General features: G+C 39.5%; 1 protein-coding gene across 2 annotated transcripts in view; it reads left to right on the top strand.

Moving 5' to 3' along the window:
* NEGR1 (neuronal growth regulator 1) overlaps positions 1 to 16,349 on the top strand; it is a 434,347-nt gene that overhangs the window by 188,162 nt on the left and 229,836 nt on the right. For both annotated transcript variants that reach the window (XM_083448443.1, XM_083448442.1), the window contains exon 2: positions 2,293 to 2,525. In XM_083448443.1, the coding sequence (XP_083304569.1) occupies positions 2,293 to 2,525 (233 nt within the window). The remainder of the gene's footprint in view (positions 1 to 2,292; positions 2,526 to 16,349) is intronic.

Below are 16,349 nucleotides of genomic sequence, written 5' to 3'. Positions count from 1 at the left end.
ACTTCCTATGCATGCTCGTGCATAGATTTGATGTTCAAGGCTGGCTCAAACTGTCCTGTAACAACAATACTCAACAGCGCCAATTGGCACATAATGATCATGAAACAGACAAGGGTGTAACAGTAGAAAAGGCTTTGTTCTCAATATGCAATTTTAAGTAATTATGTTACCAATTCATCGTGCAATTTTTTAAAAATGTCTCATTCCGTACCACAAAGGCTGAACCAATGCCCTAAGGGTTGGACACTGTGTACGGAGCACAAATAATAAACTGATGGTGAGCTAAAAGCACTTTAGCACTCCATTCTTCTTCTGCATGAGTGCCTGCTACCCCATAACACATTCCTTATCCATATGGGGTTTGACTTGTCTCCCAGGATTTGATGGTGGTCTTTCAAGGGCCTCAGCCTGTTTCATCACTTGATATATCAACATGTGCTTAAAAGTTTGATGAAGTGTTGCGTATCCAATTCCTTAAGTTTTATTTTCAGAGAAAAATGATGCTCTTGAAAAAATGATGGCTCTCTTGTATGTATATACTGAAGAGTGCCTGGGGAAACCCAGCCAGATGGGTGGGGTATAAATAGTATTATTAATATTAATTATTATTATTATTAGTAGTAGTAGTAGTAGTAGTAGTATATGAATTTAAGCATGACTTTGGCAATAGACAGTGTACTGCATTTTCAGTCCATCATTCTGCACCAAAAAACCTAATGGCTTTTTCTCTCTCTTGGGAAGCTTCTGCCCCATTGATACTTTGCAAATACTGTATCCACATTTCACTTAAAATGCATCATTAAGTGAGAATGTTCCAATCATTCCATCAAAGGTGATGGATTGAATGATTTAATAAAAATGCAATTAGTCTTTTTTGCATATTTGTCAAAAACCCGAGAAATCCTTTTCAGTTTTCTGTCATTAATTAATATAATCTTTAATTCCCAATTAGCATGAATAGATTTCTCAGAAGACAGTGACATGTTGAATATCCATTTTTGAATGTTTGACCACATACCTTAACATCATAGTCACATTTTAGGTGTTTTTTTAAAGCTATATTTCTCTACTTGAAAATATATATATGGAAAGAAAGTATTTCTCTTAATACAAACCTTTAAAGACTCCTCCTGTTTTTTCCCCGGGGTGGGGGGGGGGAGGGCAGGATTGGTTTGGCAGGAGGATGAAACTGGCTGCAAATTAGATTCTACAATATACCATGTTCCTTATTTTTCAACTGATTAGTTTCATACTGTTGGCAGTAACTTACCCTGTTGAATTCAGCTTGGGATTTTGTAGCAATCTTCAGCACGGTGTTCAAACCCCTGAGGGATTGTGTAGAGATTCTGTCAAACCCTTTTCGGTGGATGTGTATTTCATTCTGTGGCTGTACTTTGTGCTCATTTAAAAGAACCACTCTTCAATTTGTAGCTGAACATTTTCAAAATGAAGTTTAGAGAGGCAGAAGTCTGTCACAATGGCCTGAGTATCGCTACTTCCCAGCATTTAATGGTCTCTATTAGTATGAATAGAGCTCCAGTTTCATCTTCTCTTGTTGCAATACCCTACGGTTTCACAATTTGTTTTCTTTTTTTAATAAACCTGCAAGATCTATACATGATCTACACATACTGCTAAACTCATCAACAGTGTTTCACTACTGAACCTTTTTCTTTCTCTATGATATGTCCATAGTTCAAAAGTTCTATCACATTGTCTAAGGGAGGAAGATTTTGTTCAGTATATAAAAATATATCTAATGTGAGTGGCATTTTGCTGGGTTACAGTTAGGTCTATTCATCCCAGTACTTTGTTTCTGAACCTTGGAGAATGTAGACAAGGTGCATCCACAACATGGATTTCTTAACCTGCAGGAATCGCTCTATTTATCTATTCAACTTTTCAAACATCTACATTATGCAATCATGGGTTTTCCTTTGTTATGGTTGCTTTGCCTTATATTGTTTTGTGTGCACTGATTGAGTTATTGCATTTCACTGTATATTTTGTCTGTATATCTTTGCCTTTGGGGACTTTAACTGTAATTCTGATACCGCTACTGCTAATAATAACTTATCCCCCTTTGGCGGAGGGGGTGGCATTCAGAAAATAGAAAGCTACTCAGCAATAGATCATCAGGTGTCATTTGCACTGGCTTGCCATTTTTGTGCAAAATTAGACTCTTCCATTACAAGTTGTAGTTCGGAATGCATCCAATTCAAAATATGTAAACATTAAACAAGTATATTATATGCCAAAAATTTAATTGCTTCTCTCCTTTGAAACCTACAGGTGTTACTTGGAAGATGGAGCTTCAAAAGGTGCCTGGCTGAACCGATCAAGTATTATTTTTGCAGGAGGAGACAAGTGGTCAGTAGATCCTCGAGTTTCAATTGCAACAGCAAACAAAAAGGAGTACAGCCTCCAGATACAGAACGTGGATGTCTCAGATGATGGTCCCTATACTTGTTCGGTGCAGACTCAACACACGCCGAGGACAATGCAGGTGTACTTAACAGTAAAAGGTATTAGTCACCCATTATATAGATATATACATCATAAGCAATCTGCTTTTCAAAAGTAAATCTATTTGGCATTCTTATGTGCTGCAACGTCGAAACGTTTAATTTACTCTTGTTTGTCTATTTGTGCCCTTCAGTTCACTCATTGACTGTCTTTCTGATGCAATTAATGTGATAATTGGCTTCTCTTTGAAAGATGATCCCATACGAATGCTGGCAATCCCAGAGTAATACTGGGGAAACGGATAACTCTTCCCCAAGTTCTACCCAATTCCTCAGGCACACTTCAGTGAATGCTGAAAATTACATTTGGATAACTGGAGCGCATACATCAGTGTCCCACCGAGCTTGGGGGCAATCACAAAATGTGTCTGGGTTTGCAAGCAATGGCTTGTGAATCCTGACATAAGCATTTGTAAGCTACTCAGTAAGAATAGGACATGTTCTGGAAAGGTGGTAAACATAATCTCTATACAGGCACTGAAGCACATGACAGGGAGGTCAGAGTTTAGTTTGCTAGGCCCACCTTCACTGGCATGCTCCCAGTATCATTGTTGTCCATGCTTTGGGACTGAAGATCTGAAGTAGGGAGACAGTGCATAGATGCCTCACACAGTTTAGAACCCTTATTATAATTATATGGGCCATAATGCCTCTGCTTGTGGAAGAATGCAAAACAATGTCTCTATCAAAGATCTGCACAAGAGGGAAGAATGATGTGGGAAAACATGGTCTTTCAATTAATATTGTGAGTGTACAAAGCACTAAATGGCTTGTTGTCCTAGTACTGAAAAGAGCACCTATCTCATTATTTTGAGCTTTATAGTTAGCAGGGGAAGCTCTGTTGCTGGTACAGCCTAGTTCTCAGCAATCTGGGACAAGTGATGGTTCCCCATTTGTGGAATGACCTCCCTAGTGCTGTCTCTCTCATTATTAAATTTGAAAATTCCTGTTTACCCAGACATGTGTTGGCTGAAATATGCTGTTCCTGGCAACCTTGAAAAAACTATGAGGCTCCTTTAGGAGGAAGGGCAGAATATAAGCTTAAGATAAATGAGAGGAAAGTGGCGGTTTTAAACAAGTACTCTAAGGGTTTTTGTTTTTTTTAAGTTTCAACAAGTTAATTGTTGGGCAACACAGAAACTAACACAAAAAGCTAACAAAATAGAACCTTTCCCCAAACCCCACTTGCTGTATTCAAACTGTAGTAAAAACTACCACTTCCTTTTCCTGTGTCACCCCTGCTCACTCTACTCAGACCTCTGCTATGGTTTTAAATCATCATGGTTTTTCCCTCTCAGTGTCTCTTAATTCTCTGCTGTTGTTTGAAATGACCACTTTCCCCCTCCCAGTTTCTCTCCACCCCCATTTTACTCTAAGCTCTGTTGTTGTTTAAAACCACCATTTCCCTCTCAGTGTCTCTCCCTTCTTTTTCACTACTGACAAACTTGCAACAGTAGTGGCAAATCACTAGTGTGACAGGGATTAGGCTAGGCAGCAGAAAATCGTACCTCTTTTGATGAACTAAGTTAGTTCTTCTAATGTCCATGTGTAAATGTAATTATTCCTTTTGAAACTGATTGGCATTTAAACCATTACTTGGAAACATTAATAAAGTGCAAGTGGGACAGATATCATTACCACCAAACAGGGTCAAACTGAAAAGAGAGTAAATGTCACAGAAAACAATGTTCTTTTCAGAGAGATTATCATCATTATGCAAAAACAAGCTGTCAAGCATACTGTTCTTCTTCAGAAAAATCTCTTTCATCCTTGTCTTGTCAATGCAAGCTCAGATGCATATTTGAAGATTGTGATTTGCATGATAGGTTTGTAGATACAATGAAAATCAATTATTGGAAGGTCCTGGATCATTTCCATACTGAGCACTACTGATGCAGATATGGTGATGTGTTTTATTTAAAAGAGACTGCAGCTCTGTGTTAATAACCATCTCAATGATCATCCATTTCCCAATGCTTGTGTGCCCTCATTAACTATTCCGAGGGACAGGTGGTTTAGGAATTAGCAATGAGATGAGGGAAGCCTTTCATCTCCCAATCTGCAGTACAAATCCGGCCCTGCTTGGCAGTGACGAGAAGCTGAGACCATCTGATTGCTGTCCATAGCTTTCATGAAATGCCTCTTCATGCTGTCAACTCACTCTCTGTAGTTAAGTCCCAATAAAACACAAGCAAGCACAACAAAACAAAAATCCAAAACCCGCCACAAAATACCTCATGATTAGCAGGAGCCTCTGGATAAGAAATGATACATGAGGTGTATAAATAGACTGTTTACAAAAGGTGTCTATATATATATAAGGTGCTTTCTCATTTTGTGACATTCCACTTATTGGATGTGCAGAATATCAGTAAGTTACATATGAAGCTGCCTTAACATAAATCAGACCTCTGAGCCACTTTGTCCAGTACAGCCTGCTCCACCCTTCCCCAGTATGGTTCCTTCCAGATGTTTGGGGCTACAACTCATTGTCCCTAACCATTAGCCATGCTGATGAGAACTATAGTCCAAAACATCTGGAAAGTACAATGTTGGGAAAACCTGATCTATTCTACCTGAGTGTGGGTGGGTGCAAGAATGGAGAAAGGAATACCAGGCATTATATGTTGCTTTCCACATTGCTTTAACAATATGGAGCTGAGCAGGTCAGTTGTAAGGGACTAACAACATGGTTACCAAGGCTACAAGGAGAAGAAACCAGGTTACGGGTCCTCCCACGTGACTTCCACTTTCAAATATAACCACATTCTACACCATGCCACAGGGCAACAGAATGTCCATACCAAATGATTTCTGTAGCCTAACAGCTGGCCCTGAAATCCATCAAGGGACTGGTGCAGTTTGGTACTTTAGAGTATGTGCCATGATCTGAAAATCTCTGGTTCAAATGTTAGCTCTCTGATAAGCTCGCTGCCGTAGTCTTTTAGCCCGCATCTGCGTTACAAGGATAATTAAACTGGCATATCTTATAGAGCAGCTGTAAGGTTACTAGGATAATATATGTACCTTGAATATGCCAGAAAAGATGAATCTGAATTACTTTTAGTTATCATCTACATCATCAATATAGGAGTCATAGTAGTATAATTTTGGCCAGTTTTTAAGGAAACAGAAATACTGTATATTTAATGTGCTTTGTTTCACATGCAACATCTTCCCCACATATTATTTCAATAAAGTATATTGTGTGGGATGTAGGTTAATTTATGCAATTTTTAATGCCGGAGCCACTGCAATTTTAACTGCCAGATCCACTGACGGGGTGGGGATTAGGATTGATATGAAACTGCTTAAAGTCAGATAATTTTATACAGTTATACAGTATATACAGAATTCTACTTTCAATTTTACTTTTTCCTAAGAACGATACCTTTTAAAACATTATGATTAGGATTGGTCAGAAGTGCCTCTTTCTTCATAGAGAAAAGTTCCATCGCGTCCTGTTCTGGCCCTTTGAAGAAGTGCATAGGGTAAAGCAGGTCAGTTGTTACAGCACCACGGATAGCACCTACTTAGATGCCTGCTCTGACAAGCGTTGGAAGTGTCCAGAGATCTTTTAAGCCTCTGCTTCCAGCCCACCTCTCCTAGGCTCCATCCCCCTTTGGTGAACTAGAGCCTCTTAAAAGATCAATGCCTTCCACCTCCCTGCACCGTTGGACTGGTGAAGAAATGTGGGAGGTACTTGGTTCCTCAGGGTAAGGAAAAGGTGCTTTTGAAGGTCCTGGCTCTAGTTATATGGGCCATGCTGATGTGGGAGCTGGTTCAAGGAGATCCTGTCTGCCAGGTTCAATGGCCCCCTGATCACCAGCATCAGTCTGAGAGCCAGGAACCCCCTTGGACTCCATAGCTGGTGACACTATAGCCTCCAAGTCATTTTTCTGGTTGCCATTGTTCTCCAGAATCGTGACATATAGGAAACTGCAAAGTCAGACCGTTAGTCCATACTACTCAGGATTGTCTACATTGACTGTCAGTGACTCCCTCGGACTCTTGTTTTCAGCTCTGCCTGGGGATACCAGGGCTTTATCCTGAGAATATAAGAATTCCTTTATTAAAATACTTAGTGTCTTCAAATTAGGTGTGTATAAAGCATAAATGTAAGCTCAAGGATAATTAACCTTGCCTTCAAAAATAGGGGAGAAATGTATCATTAGGCATAATTATTAAGTGATAGTATTTATGTCTTCTGACATTCCAAGTACAACCTAAGGCTCCATATTCTTGGTATTTGGTGCAATTATCATTAGCACTTTTCAGTTGCCCATCATATCAAAGAACCGAACTGAAATATCTTTAGTAATGTACAGATATAGATACATAACTAAAGTGGTATGTTTGACAGGTTAATTGCTTTGCATCAGATTTATGACCATCATATTTTGTGTTAGGATCATATTGAAACTTTGGAAGGAAACTTATTTTTGAACAAAAGTATGGAAGGGGATTTTTATTATAGGAAGGTGTATATTTCAGTGGTCTGTAGTACAGATAGGAAGCTGCCTTATTCCAAGTCAGACCATTGATTCATCTCACTCTGAATTGTCTCAGCTGACTGAGAGTAGCTCATGTTCTCATGGTTTCAACAGCCTTACATGGAGATATTGGGCACTGAACCTTGGACCTTTTGCAGTCAAAGTAGATGTCCTACCACTGAGTCCTATAGCCCTTCCCCAATACATGCAGAAAATTGCAGGTTTACTTGCTGGCATATCCATTTTCATTTTTTTCTGGTAGCAGTGCTTGAGGAAACTGTGCCTGAAATTCTGGAAAGCCACAGATAATATGCTTACATATAGGCTAGGTGGGCCAGTGGTCTTGCTTCATATGGCAGCACATATGTAATAATATTTTAATTTCTTAGGCCCAGGCCATGTTCATACATGTGTATGTTTGGCATTTCCTTGGCTTTCTGAGCTTGGTGGGGATCCTCATGTTATACCATCGGTTGGCAACACAGCATGTGAAGAAAACAGTCCATCAGTCATCTTAGTCTGCAGTCCTATACTAATTTATTTGGAAGTGGGGATGCCCAAATCTGTTCTCATTTTTCCAGCCTTAATTTCAGTTCTGCACATTTCCACATTAGCTTGCAAATTTTTATTTTAAAAGTCCTGGTGAAAATCCACTAGCATTTTAGTGTGACTGTCTCCTAATATGCAAATTTTTGTGGGCAATTTTGCCTAACGTATGCATTCTTGCAAAGCAATTTTCCCTAACCTAATGAATTTTAGTATGTTTTCACTGATATGTGCATTTTTGTGCACACTTTACCTGGTACATGCATGGTTGTACACATTACTTGGTGGGAGAGATGCCTTGCAAAAATCAAATAAGTGCTTTCTTGTGCATCTTGTTTCAGATCACCTTTTAAATGACAACTGATTTCTTTCCTATCCCCACCATGAAGTAAGGCCCACTGGATTCAGTGGGATGCACTTCTGGGTAGACAGAACGAATAAGATTGCACAGTTAAGTCTACTTTCTTTAAGCTCCATGTACAGTGAAGTTTTATCAGCTGATAGTATTTTCTGCTGCATTTATTTATTTCTTAACTTCTCTTCTTTGGAGAATTATGCCGTCCCAGGTGAAAAGAAATATTGTTAAGGCATATCATGTGATCCTCAAAACATCTTGTCGGCTCTGCCTGCATTAACATGCTGATCAGTTACTCTGTTCATTAGGGAAAAAAATAGATTTGCAGATATTTTTTCCCTTTTAAACAAATGCACTCCAAGCAGATACAAATCATCACCAGCAGATATTTTCTCCTTACAGTTGCATTGCCTTGAGCTTTATCTCAAGTAATGACAGCATAATTACAGCTATGTTGGGAAAACCTTTCATGCTATTTGTCCAGAAACATCTTAAATCATTTAGTGACCCATACAACGAATATTATGTCATGTGGTTCATTCCCTCTGTTGATGCAAATGAATTCTTATAGTGATTGTGATTATTTTCTTTTTAAAAAACTTTTATTTAGGAACAGAAATAATCACGATGTCCTAGTTACATTTACTATGCACAGCAGATTAGGCTGATCGGTGCAAACCCCCCACCTTTTTGTAATCTAAAATCATCACCTCCTTCCTAATTGATAAAACTATGGTGCAACACTCATTAAAATGCTGACTTTCAGTGTAAACAGACAGGGCAAAACGATATCAGATGTGCACCAGTTTTATGACTGCGAAACTAGCCAACGAGAAGCCCGTAAAACACCCATTCTGCAGTCAAGCTGGCCATTTTCTGAAGTGGAAACTGAAGTAGGAAGGGGATAGGAGGGTGAAAAGACGAAACAGAATAAGAAGTGACATTTAGCCCTGTCTTGTCCGTTTGTCTAATGGGATGTATTTTGATGAGGACACTTAGTTCTGGTATCATCACATCATAGAAAACAGTTGAATCCAGGCTTGACAGAGACTACTGATTTTACAAGATTGACAAAGGGGAAGATCTGGGTTTATTCATTGTATTGACAACTAGTGTTGCATAGCAGTCCACACCAAATCTGGCTAATCAATGTTCTTCACAATCTGAAGCCAAAGCTGCCATTCAGAATTAGATATCCTTATGACATTTTCTCTGTCTGACTTAGCTGATCCTGTTTGTGGCATGTCACTGATGCATTAGCAATCTGCTATTGTTCTATTTTTGGATTCCAGACTTTTCCCAACTGTTGGGTGTAAGCGGTTTGCCGCTGCTTTCAAGTACCTTCTGTTCAGTGGCATTTTGTTTTTTTCTGGCCAGATTACCAGTGCACACAAGGACCTGCACACATTGATGAAACACAAATGGAATCTTGCTTCGATTCTTCACATAATCACATCAGTGTTCACCACCACCACCCCTCGGTTTTGCTCCATCAATGCTCACAGGAGCTTCTTTACATTGATAATCTGTATAGGCCCGGGGCAGGGAGGAATGCAACATAAATTATCTGAAAGTTGCTGCAAATTGCAGGTGTTCTAAATGCCAGAATTCGCTTTAGGTATTATCCATGTTGAATTGAAATGAAGAGAAAGTGGAATGTGCAGCAAAGCAAACCCACAAAATATGAAGAATTCACTCTTATTTCTAGTGGCTTAAAAAACAAATTGCTGTTTTGTGCTTATCTGTTTTTAAAGAGTTTTTAAAAAACCAATGTCTACCCACAGCAATAAAAATGCTGCAGGGGCAGTTTAGAATAGTGGACTAGATACCAACAGGTGTGCCTCTGCTGTGGCATGATTGGCCTTAGCCTATGCTCATGAGGAATGGGAATCCTAGTGGGGTCACTGGGATGGACAAGAAGTTCCAGTCCTATGTGCAAAGTGAGACCCACCCAGAGTTTGCTGAGTTCTGTAGTGTGCTGGGGATACATTCATAAGGCATCCTGAACAAGGATGAGGATTGTTTCTGATAACACCACAGTGAAAACTGCTAAACAGAATGATCCTAGATTGATTAAAGAGCCACCCTGAACCAAGGATGTAGATCCCATTGTTTTGAAAGAAAAAGGATCAAAGCCTTATTTTGCTGAAATAAACAGTGTTCACTGTTGATTGTGTGCACTGCATGTTCCAGAGATTCTCTGGGAGTTTGTAGGGGCCAAGGAAGATACCCTAGGAGTTTGTCAGGGCCAATAAGGAAGAAGTCCCCTTAAATCTTCTCAAGTATACACAGCTTTGCCACTTCCTAATTAAGAGCACTTAAGCATCACTCAATGCCAATGGCTGCAAAAAAGAGAGAGAGAGATGATCTGTCATGGCTGTTGTGGAGAACGGATGAAGCTCAAAGTTACAGAAATAGCACAAAACACAATACAGTGGTATCTCAGTTTACAGACGCTTCAGGTTACAGACTCCGCTAACCCAGAAATAGTACCTCAGATTAAGAACTTTGCTTCAGGAAGAGAACAGAAATCGCATGGCGGTGGTGTGGTGGCAACGGGAGGCCCCATTAGCTAAAGTGGTACCTCAGGTTAAGAACAGTTTCAGGATAAGAACGGACCTCCAGAACAAATTAAGTTCCTGAGGTACCACTGTACCTATCTTGAGAGGAGAAATTTCTTGTTGACTTTTGTGATAGAAAAACACAGTGAATAAGGAAGTGGCAGCTAACGGTTTCTACTTGCAATGCCTTTTGGTAGACTTGTGAGCATCTCCAGTGTGTGAGAGGCAACATAAGTTACTGGAGCCATCAAAAGTTACTGGAGGGAGTGTGCTACTGGATGTAGCATTAAGTACCCTGAATTTTTAATAAATAGTTGATATTTATGAATGCAATGGAGGTCCTTGATCATCAACAGCCATTCCTGGTGTGTGTTTGTGCACAGTTTGTGTTATGTATGTGCGGTGAGTGACATGTGCATGAACTAGTATGTGGCCCTCAGAGGGGTGGTCAACCGTAATTGTATTCCTTGGACCACAAGAGTTACCCACCCCTGTTCTACACCATTATGCAAAAAAAAAAACAAGACTTGGTCAGAACTTGTATCACCACCAAAACTGTTTATTAGGCAGTTTGTAGTCAAATCTATTAGGCTCATAAATGTGGTTTTCTACCTGACAAATTTCAATGTTTCCTTAATTTAATATTTTCATTATTCAGACAGATTGTGAGTTAATTTCTGCATTCTCTGAGTCCACATACATGTTGCATGATGATTCATCCAATGTTTAACCTCTTTGCCCATGCTCCAATGTTGATTGCAGTAACCCCTTACTTTCTGAACGAACTGCAGCTGTAGCATTTGCAACAAAGATAGAATGATTTAATTTTGTACTTCAGTTACTCTTTGCCAAACTAACTGATTTAAAGATTGGATTTGAAATCATATTTAAAAATGCAAGACATAAACATATCTCATCTATAGCCTGAAATTGTAGAGCTAAAGAAAATCTCTGTCACTTGATTCATACTGGCCCATATTCCAAGTGCCCTAAGGGACAGTGATTCATTGAAGCTGAAGCCTGCCATATTTTCAGTGGAACGCCCTCACATCAGATGTTGAGGAAATAAATTGACTTTTAGAAGGCATCTGAAGACAGTCCTATATAGGGAAGTTCTTAATGTCGATGTCTTGTTGTGTTTTAATTTGTTGGAAGCTGCCCAGAGTGGCTAGGACAGCCCAGTCAGTTGGACAGCATATAAGTTGTTGTTGTTGTTATTGTTGTTGTTGAGCATTGCAAGTTGTTTGGTTGGAAGTCATGGCTCCAGGATTCAGTCACATGCATTTAATCACTGGCACTATCCACCAAAACATATGGGGGTTGGCCAAAAGCAGCCCTTGATGAATAATGCAGTAAAAGTCCATTCAACAATTATTCTGCCCCTCAGATATCTTGACTTCCTCTCAAAACTTCAGGCCAAATTGTAAACCTTCATGTTTACAACTTTGTAAAGAGTATCTAAGGCTGTGTTATGTTTGTTATTTAAAAAAAATACTCCAATTGCCTTTCATAGAAGATAGCAGAAAGTTTTGAAATGTTTTACATTTCTAAGAAACTACTTTAAGATACAGTAGCTAGAAATAACTGTGGCTTTTATGGCATCAAGAAGTTATTGTTTCTAACAAATGTCCACTATTGAGTTACTTTGGCTCCCAGTGAGGGTATAATGCAAACAGAGGCAAGGAGATTTTGAAATTCCCTTTGGAATGGTTCATTCAAGCCTTTTAGTCTGAAATGTTTGCCATGGGTTGCACTCCTGAAGGAAACAAAAATGGAATCAAGAATGGGGAAAGTAGGTAGAGAGGCAGAGCAAAAACCAATGTATGCACACATTCTATTTTGTTTCGCATTGTGTGGGGGTGATTTAGATGAGGGCTGTGGCAGCACATGAAATAGTAAGAAAAGAACTGGATAGATTATTACATGTATAAGGTTTTAAATGTTATGCCTCCTTCCAGAATGGAAAAGGTCCCAAAATATATTACCTCTCTCATCAAATTGAGCCTCAAGTGCAACAAGAGATTATCAGTGTCAAATCAGTTAGACTGAAGCCCCTTCCGTTATGTGATATTTTCAAATGGTGGCTTCTATTTTCTTTTTTAGCTTTTTTCCAGTGCTATCATTACCTCCCCACCTCCCATTTCATTTATTATCGGTGTTCTGCCATAACAGCATGCTAGGAATCTCAGCAGCTGTTTGGATTCCTGTAGCGCTGGACACATTAAACACGCTGTATGTGCCAATGACCATTCACTGGCACATATATTTGCAGCTCCTATCCTTGGTATTTTTCAGGCAGGCTCTAAAAAGTTTATCTTTAGGACTGCATTATTTATTTGAGACATTTATATTCTACCCTCTGTAGTTGCTGATCCCAGAGCGGTTTGCAACAAAAAAAATATAACATAAAAAACAGAGCAAAGCAGGAGCAGATAAAAATACCTCATTAAAATATCACATATAAATACATGCTAAAACAAACTTTAAGCATGTAGGTTGTAGTATTAGTGAAGTGGTTAAATTGTGGCCTCTGTTTGTTGTTCCTACTCCAGAATACTAAGCTGTGACTCTACAGAAGGAATTTTCATTTTATTTTGCTGAATTGTACAAAAAAGAGCAAAGAAACACCAAGATTTGTGGGCCCAGGCACAGGGAACCTGAAATCAGTGGGGCCTATATAGTGGGAAGATACAGTAAACACACAATACAAGCATCTTGGGTTCAAATAGGTGACAACTTTATTGATTACAGATACAAGTAGGTTTGGGCATGTCTCCTCCATCAACCAACCTGACTGCTGGTTGATTATTTTGCAGGGTCAATCCTGGGTTAAGGATCCCCCTATGACATAATTCAAATAGAGCTGATTCCTTCTGGACCGCTATTTTGCGGTGGCCCATCAGCTCCCAACTGGGCATGCAGACAGAAGCACCTCCCCTGGATTCCTTTAACTGGGTACTCCTGATTCTCTGAAGCACGGATGTCGGTGGGCTCCTATCACCTCCCTCTGACTAAGGAACTAGTTTAGTGCCTTATCTGCCAGCAAGTTGCAACAATTGCTGTGAGGAAGACAAAACTCTCCAGACAGGCCCAATTTGCCTGTAGGCAATTTCCTCATTGGTCAAATATGGCAATCAAGTATTTCCATAGCAAGGTCATATGAAGAACCTGTCCGCTCACCTTCTGGCAAGTCAGTATGCTAGATAGGGTGGGAGGGTGGGGGATCTTGCATCAAATTTGCTGATGAGTCCCGGCAAAGCCTCTCTATCTACCCAGTGGGTGGACCTGAGTGAAGATCAGGGGCTGAAGTCGTCACTCAGGTTCATCATGAAGCCCCACCCACCCCCTGTTTTCCTGTGATAGGCCCATTCAAATGCATCTTGTCTGTGATAGGTCTGTTTGGATACAAGTATCCCAGCAAATGTAGTTTGCCTGTGATAACCCATTACAATACAAGCCTCCCAGCAACCTGCATGACTGGAGGGGTACGGAGCATCATTTCCCAATAGTCATGTGGGGCTGGAAATTTGCCCCATGCTCAGACCACACTCATGCTGGCCCATAATCGCTGCTCACCATCATACAAAGGTAAGTGGTCCCTACAGTTGGTCATTTCCCCTTTTTGTGACAAACCTAAATGCTATTATTTATTGCTGTTATTAATAATAAGTGGGCCTGTTAGCCATTTGTTGCACAGAGGTCTCCAAACAACTTTGCCATCACAGTTTTGTGACATTGCAAACATCCTTAAGAACATTTGACTTTGAACAGTAACCCGTAAATATTTTAAAAAGTTAAATAGTTTATTCCCACTTAGCCAGCAACCAGTTCACAATATAGGTTTCATGCCATTCATCTTGTAGCGTGCATTTATGTTTGTCTCTTACGTGATCCCTGTGTATTCATAAATACAAATGATTTAGGTGTGAAGTTTGAAACAATGTGTAATGTGGGCTCCTTGGCACTACAGCAGGTTTCAAAACAATTCTCCCAATGAAACTGTTCCCTCTCAGTCCTACATATAGAATTGCAGAGGATCTGAGAAGGGACATATGTACAGCTGTCTTTGGCTGCCCACTCATACACGGTGCATAGAGAATTGTGGTCTGGGTTCTCAGATGTCATCTTGGTGTTTCAGCCATCACTGGTGACTTGGAGACATTGCCAATAAGTGTCATCCAGACTGGTGGGTAGCAGTGGAATTGCCAGGGATATTGTGGCAATGGTTATCAGTGTTGGTATGATTATGCCATTGGCTGCTAGTTTGTTTCTGGCCCAATTCAAGATGCACACACTAGTGTTTAAAGCCCTAGGATAACTTTGACTTCAAATATCTAAGAGACTAAACAAGCTGAATACCCCTTACAAAAACTACCCCTCTTCTGACTAGGAGCATTTTGAGGAGCAATTTTGTTATACTTCTTTAAGATCACTATCTTCTAATCATTTTTGCTGCAGAAAATGATGCTGACTTTGGCATCTTAACTAGATGTATATCAGATACTTAAATCAGGATCGTTCAGACTGGATTTTCCTTTGCATTATTTAAACACATTTAAGCATATTTAGCATATTTATGTGAACTTTCTATCCTCCCTTTCTGTTCTCCTTGAGGATGGATTTCAAGATCAAGCTAAATATGCTATCTGCTCTCTGTATCTGAATAAGAGCCAATTCTAAATAAATGGCAGTCCTCATCTTATCTCGTGAGTATGGCAAACAAATAATTGAGAATTCCCATTGCCCACTCTAGCTGAAATGGAAGAGAATTGGACATCTACACAGGAGAAGGAGAGATCATAGTTCATGCTTTTCTGGTCACATTTCATCTCTGTGCCTAGCCCGTGTTCTGATTTTGTCCAAACATTCAGCCCTTTTACCATATCATGCATCAAAATTCATTTATCTGTATATGTAAATACAATTTATAGATTCAGTGCGTCACTGCAATTGATGCTTTTGAATTAAATATGTCCAATATTTCCAGTGCAACGTGTGCTGCCCTTTCCCACTAATAAACCTCCCTAATGCCTCCTAAATATTAATGTATTGATTCAGTCTCCTCAATGTTTGTGAAGACTAATTTATTTCCTAAATCTAGCCAAGAGGGACTTGTATTTGGAACTAACAAGATAAATCTTACACAAATTTATTTAAAGTGGGGCAAAATAAATATGCAGAAGACATCTATAATCATACCAGCAACCACTTCCCACTTAAAACTGACAAAGCATTGCTCTTTTAAATTGCTGCTACTTGAGATGTCAGTTTGTTATAAAATTAACTTCTTGGTGCCAGCCACTGTTATCATCTTGTCTTCTCTCTCAGAACAAAAAGAGCAAGATTTAGCAAATTTGTTCTGGATTCCAAAGTAGCTCAGCAAGATTTACAAAACAATAGGAAGGCAATCCTTCTGTAAAATACATATTTACCCTCTTTTAAGATGCATCTCATGGATACATGATTGCTGGCAGTACTGTGACTGTGACTCATTTCTCTGGTACTTTCCAGGATACAAAATGGTTTACTGTCATATGTCACTTAAGCTTACAAAAAATGTATGAGTATCTTTGTGCATCTATTATTGTCTCGAAAACTAGCCAGAACCCAAAAGAATAAAAGATGCTAGTTCCATGAGACCGACTGAAAGAGGCCTTTGGCAGCCCACGGTGGCATGGAATGGAAAATGAGACTCAGGGCCTATGTTCACCTATCCAATTTACACCATATCAAAAGAGTCAAGAGGCTGTTTTCGTGGTGAGGGTAGAAATAGCTGAAATCTAGCATCTACCTGTTCCTTGTGAGTTCTGGACTAAATGCAGAGATCTACAAACCCCCTTGTGGGGATGGAAACGAAGTCATCATAGAA

This window comes from Podarcis tiliguerta, assembly GCF_965153285.1.
Source record: "Podarcis tiliguerta genome assembly, chromosome: 6".
Lineage (NCBI taxonomy): Eukaryota > Metazoa > Chordata > Lepidosauria > Squamata > Lacertidae > Podarcis > Podarcis tiliguerta.
This window is presented reverse-complemented; position numbering and strand designations above follow the sequence as displayed.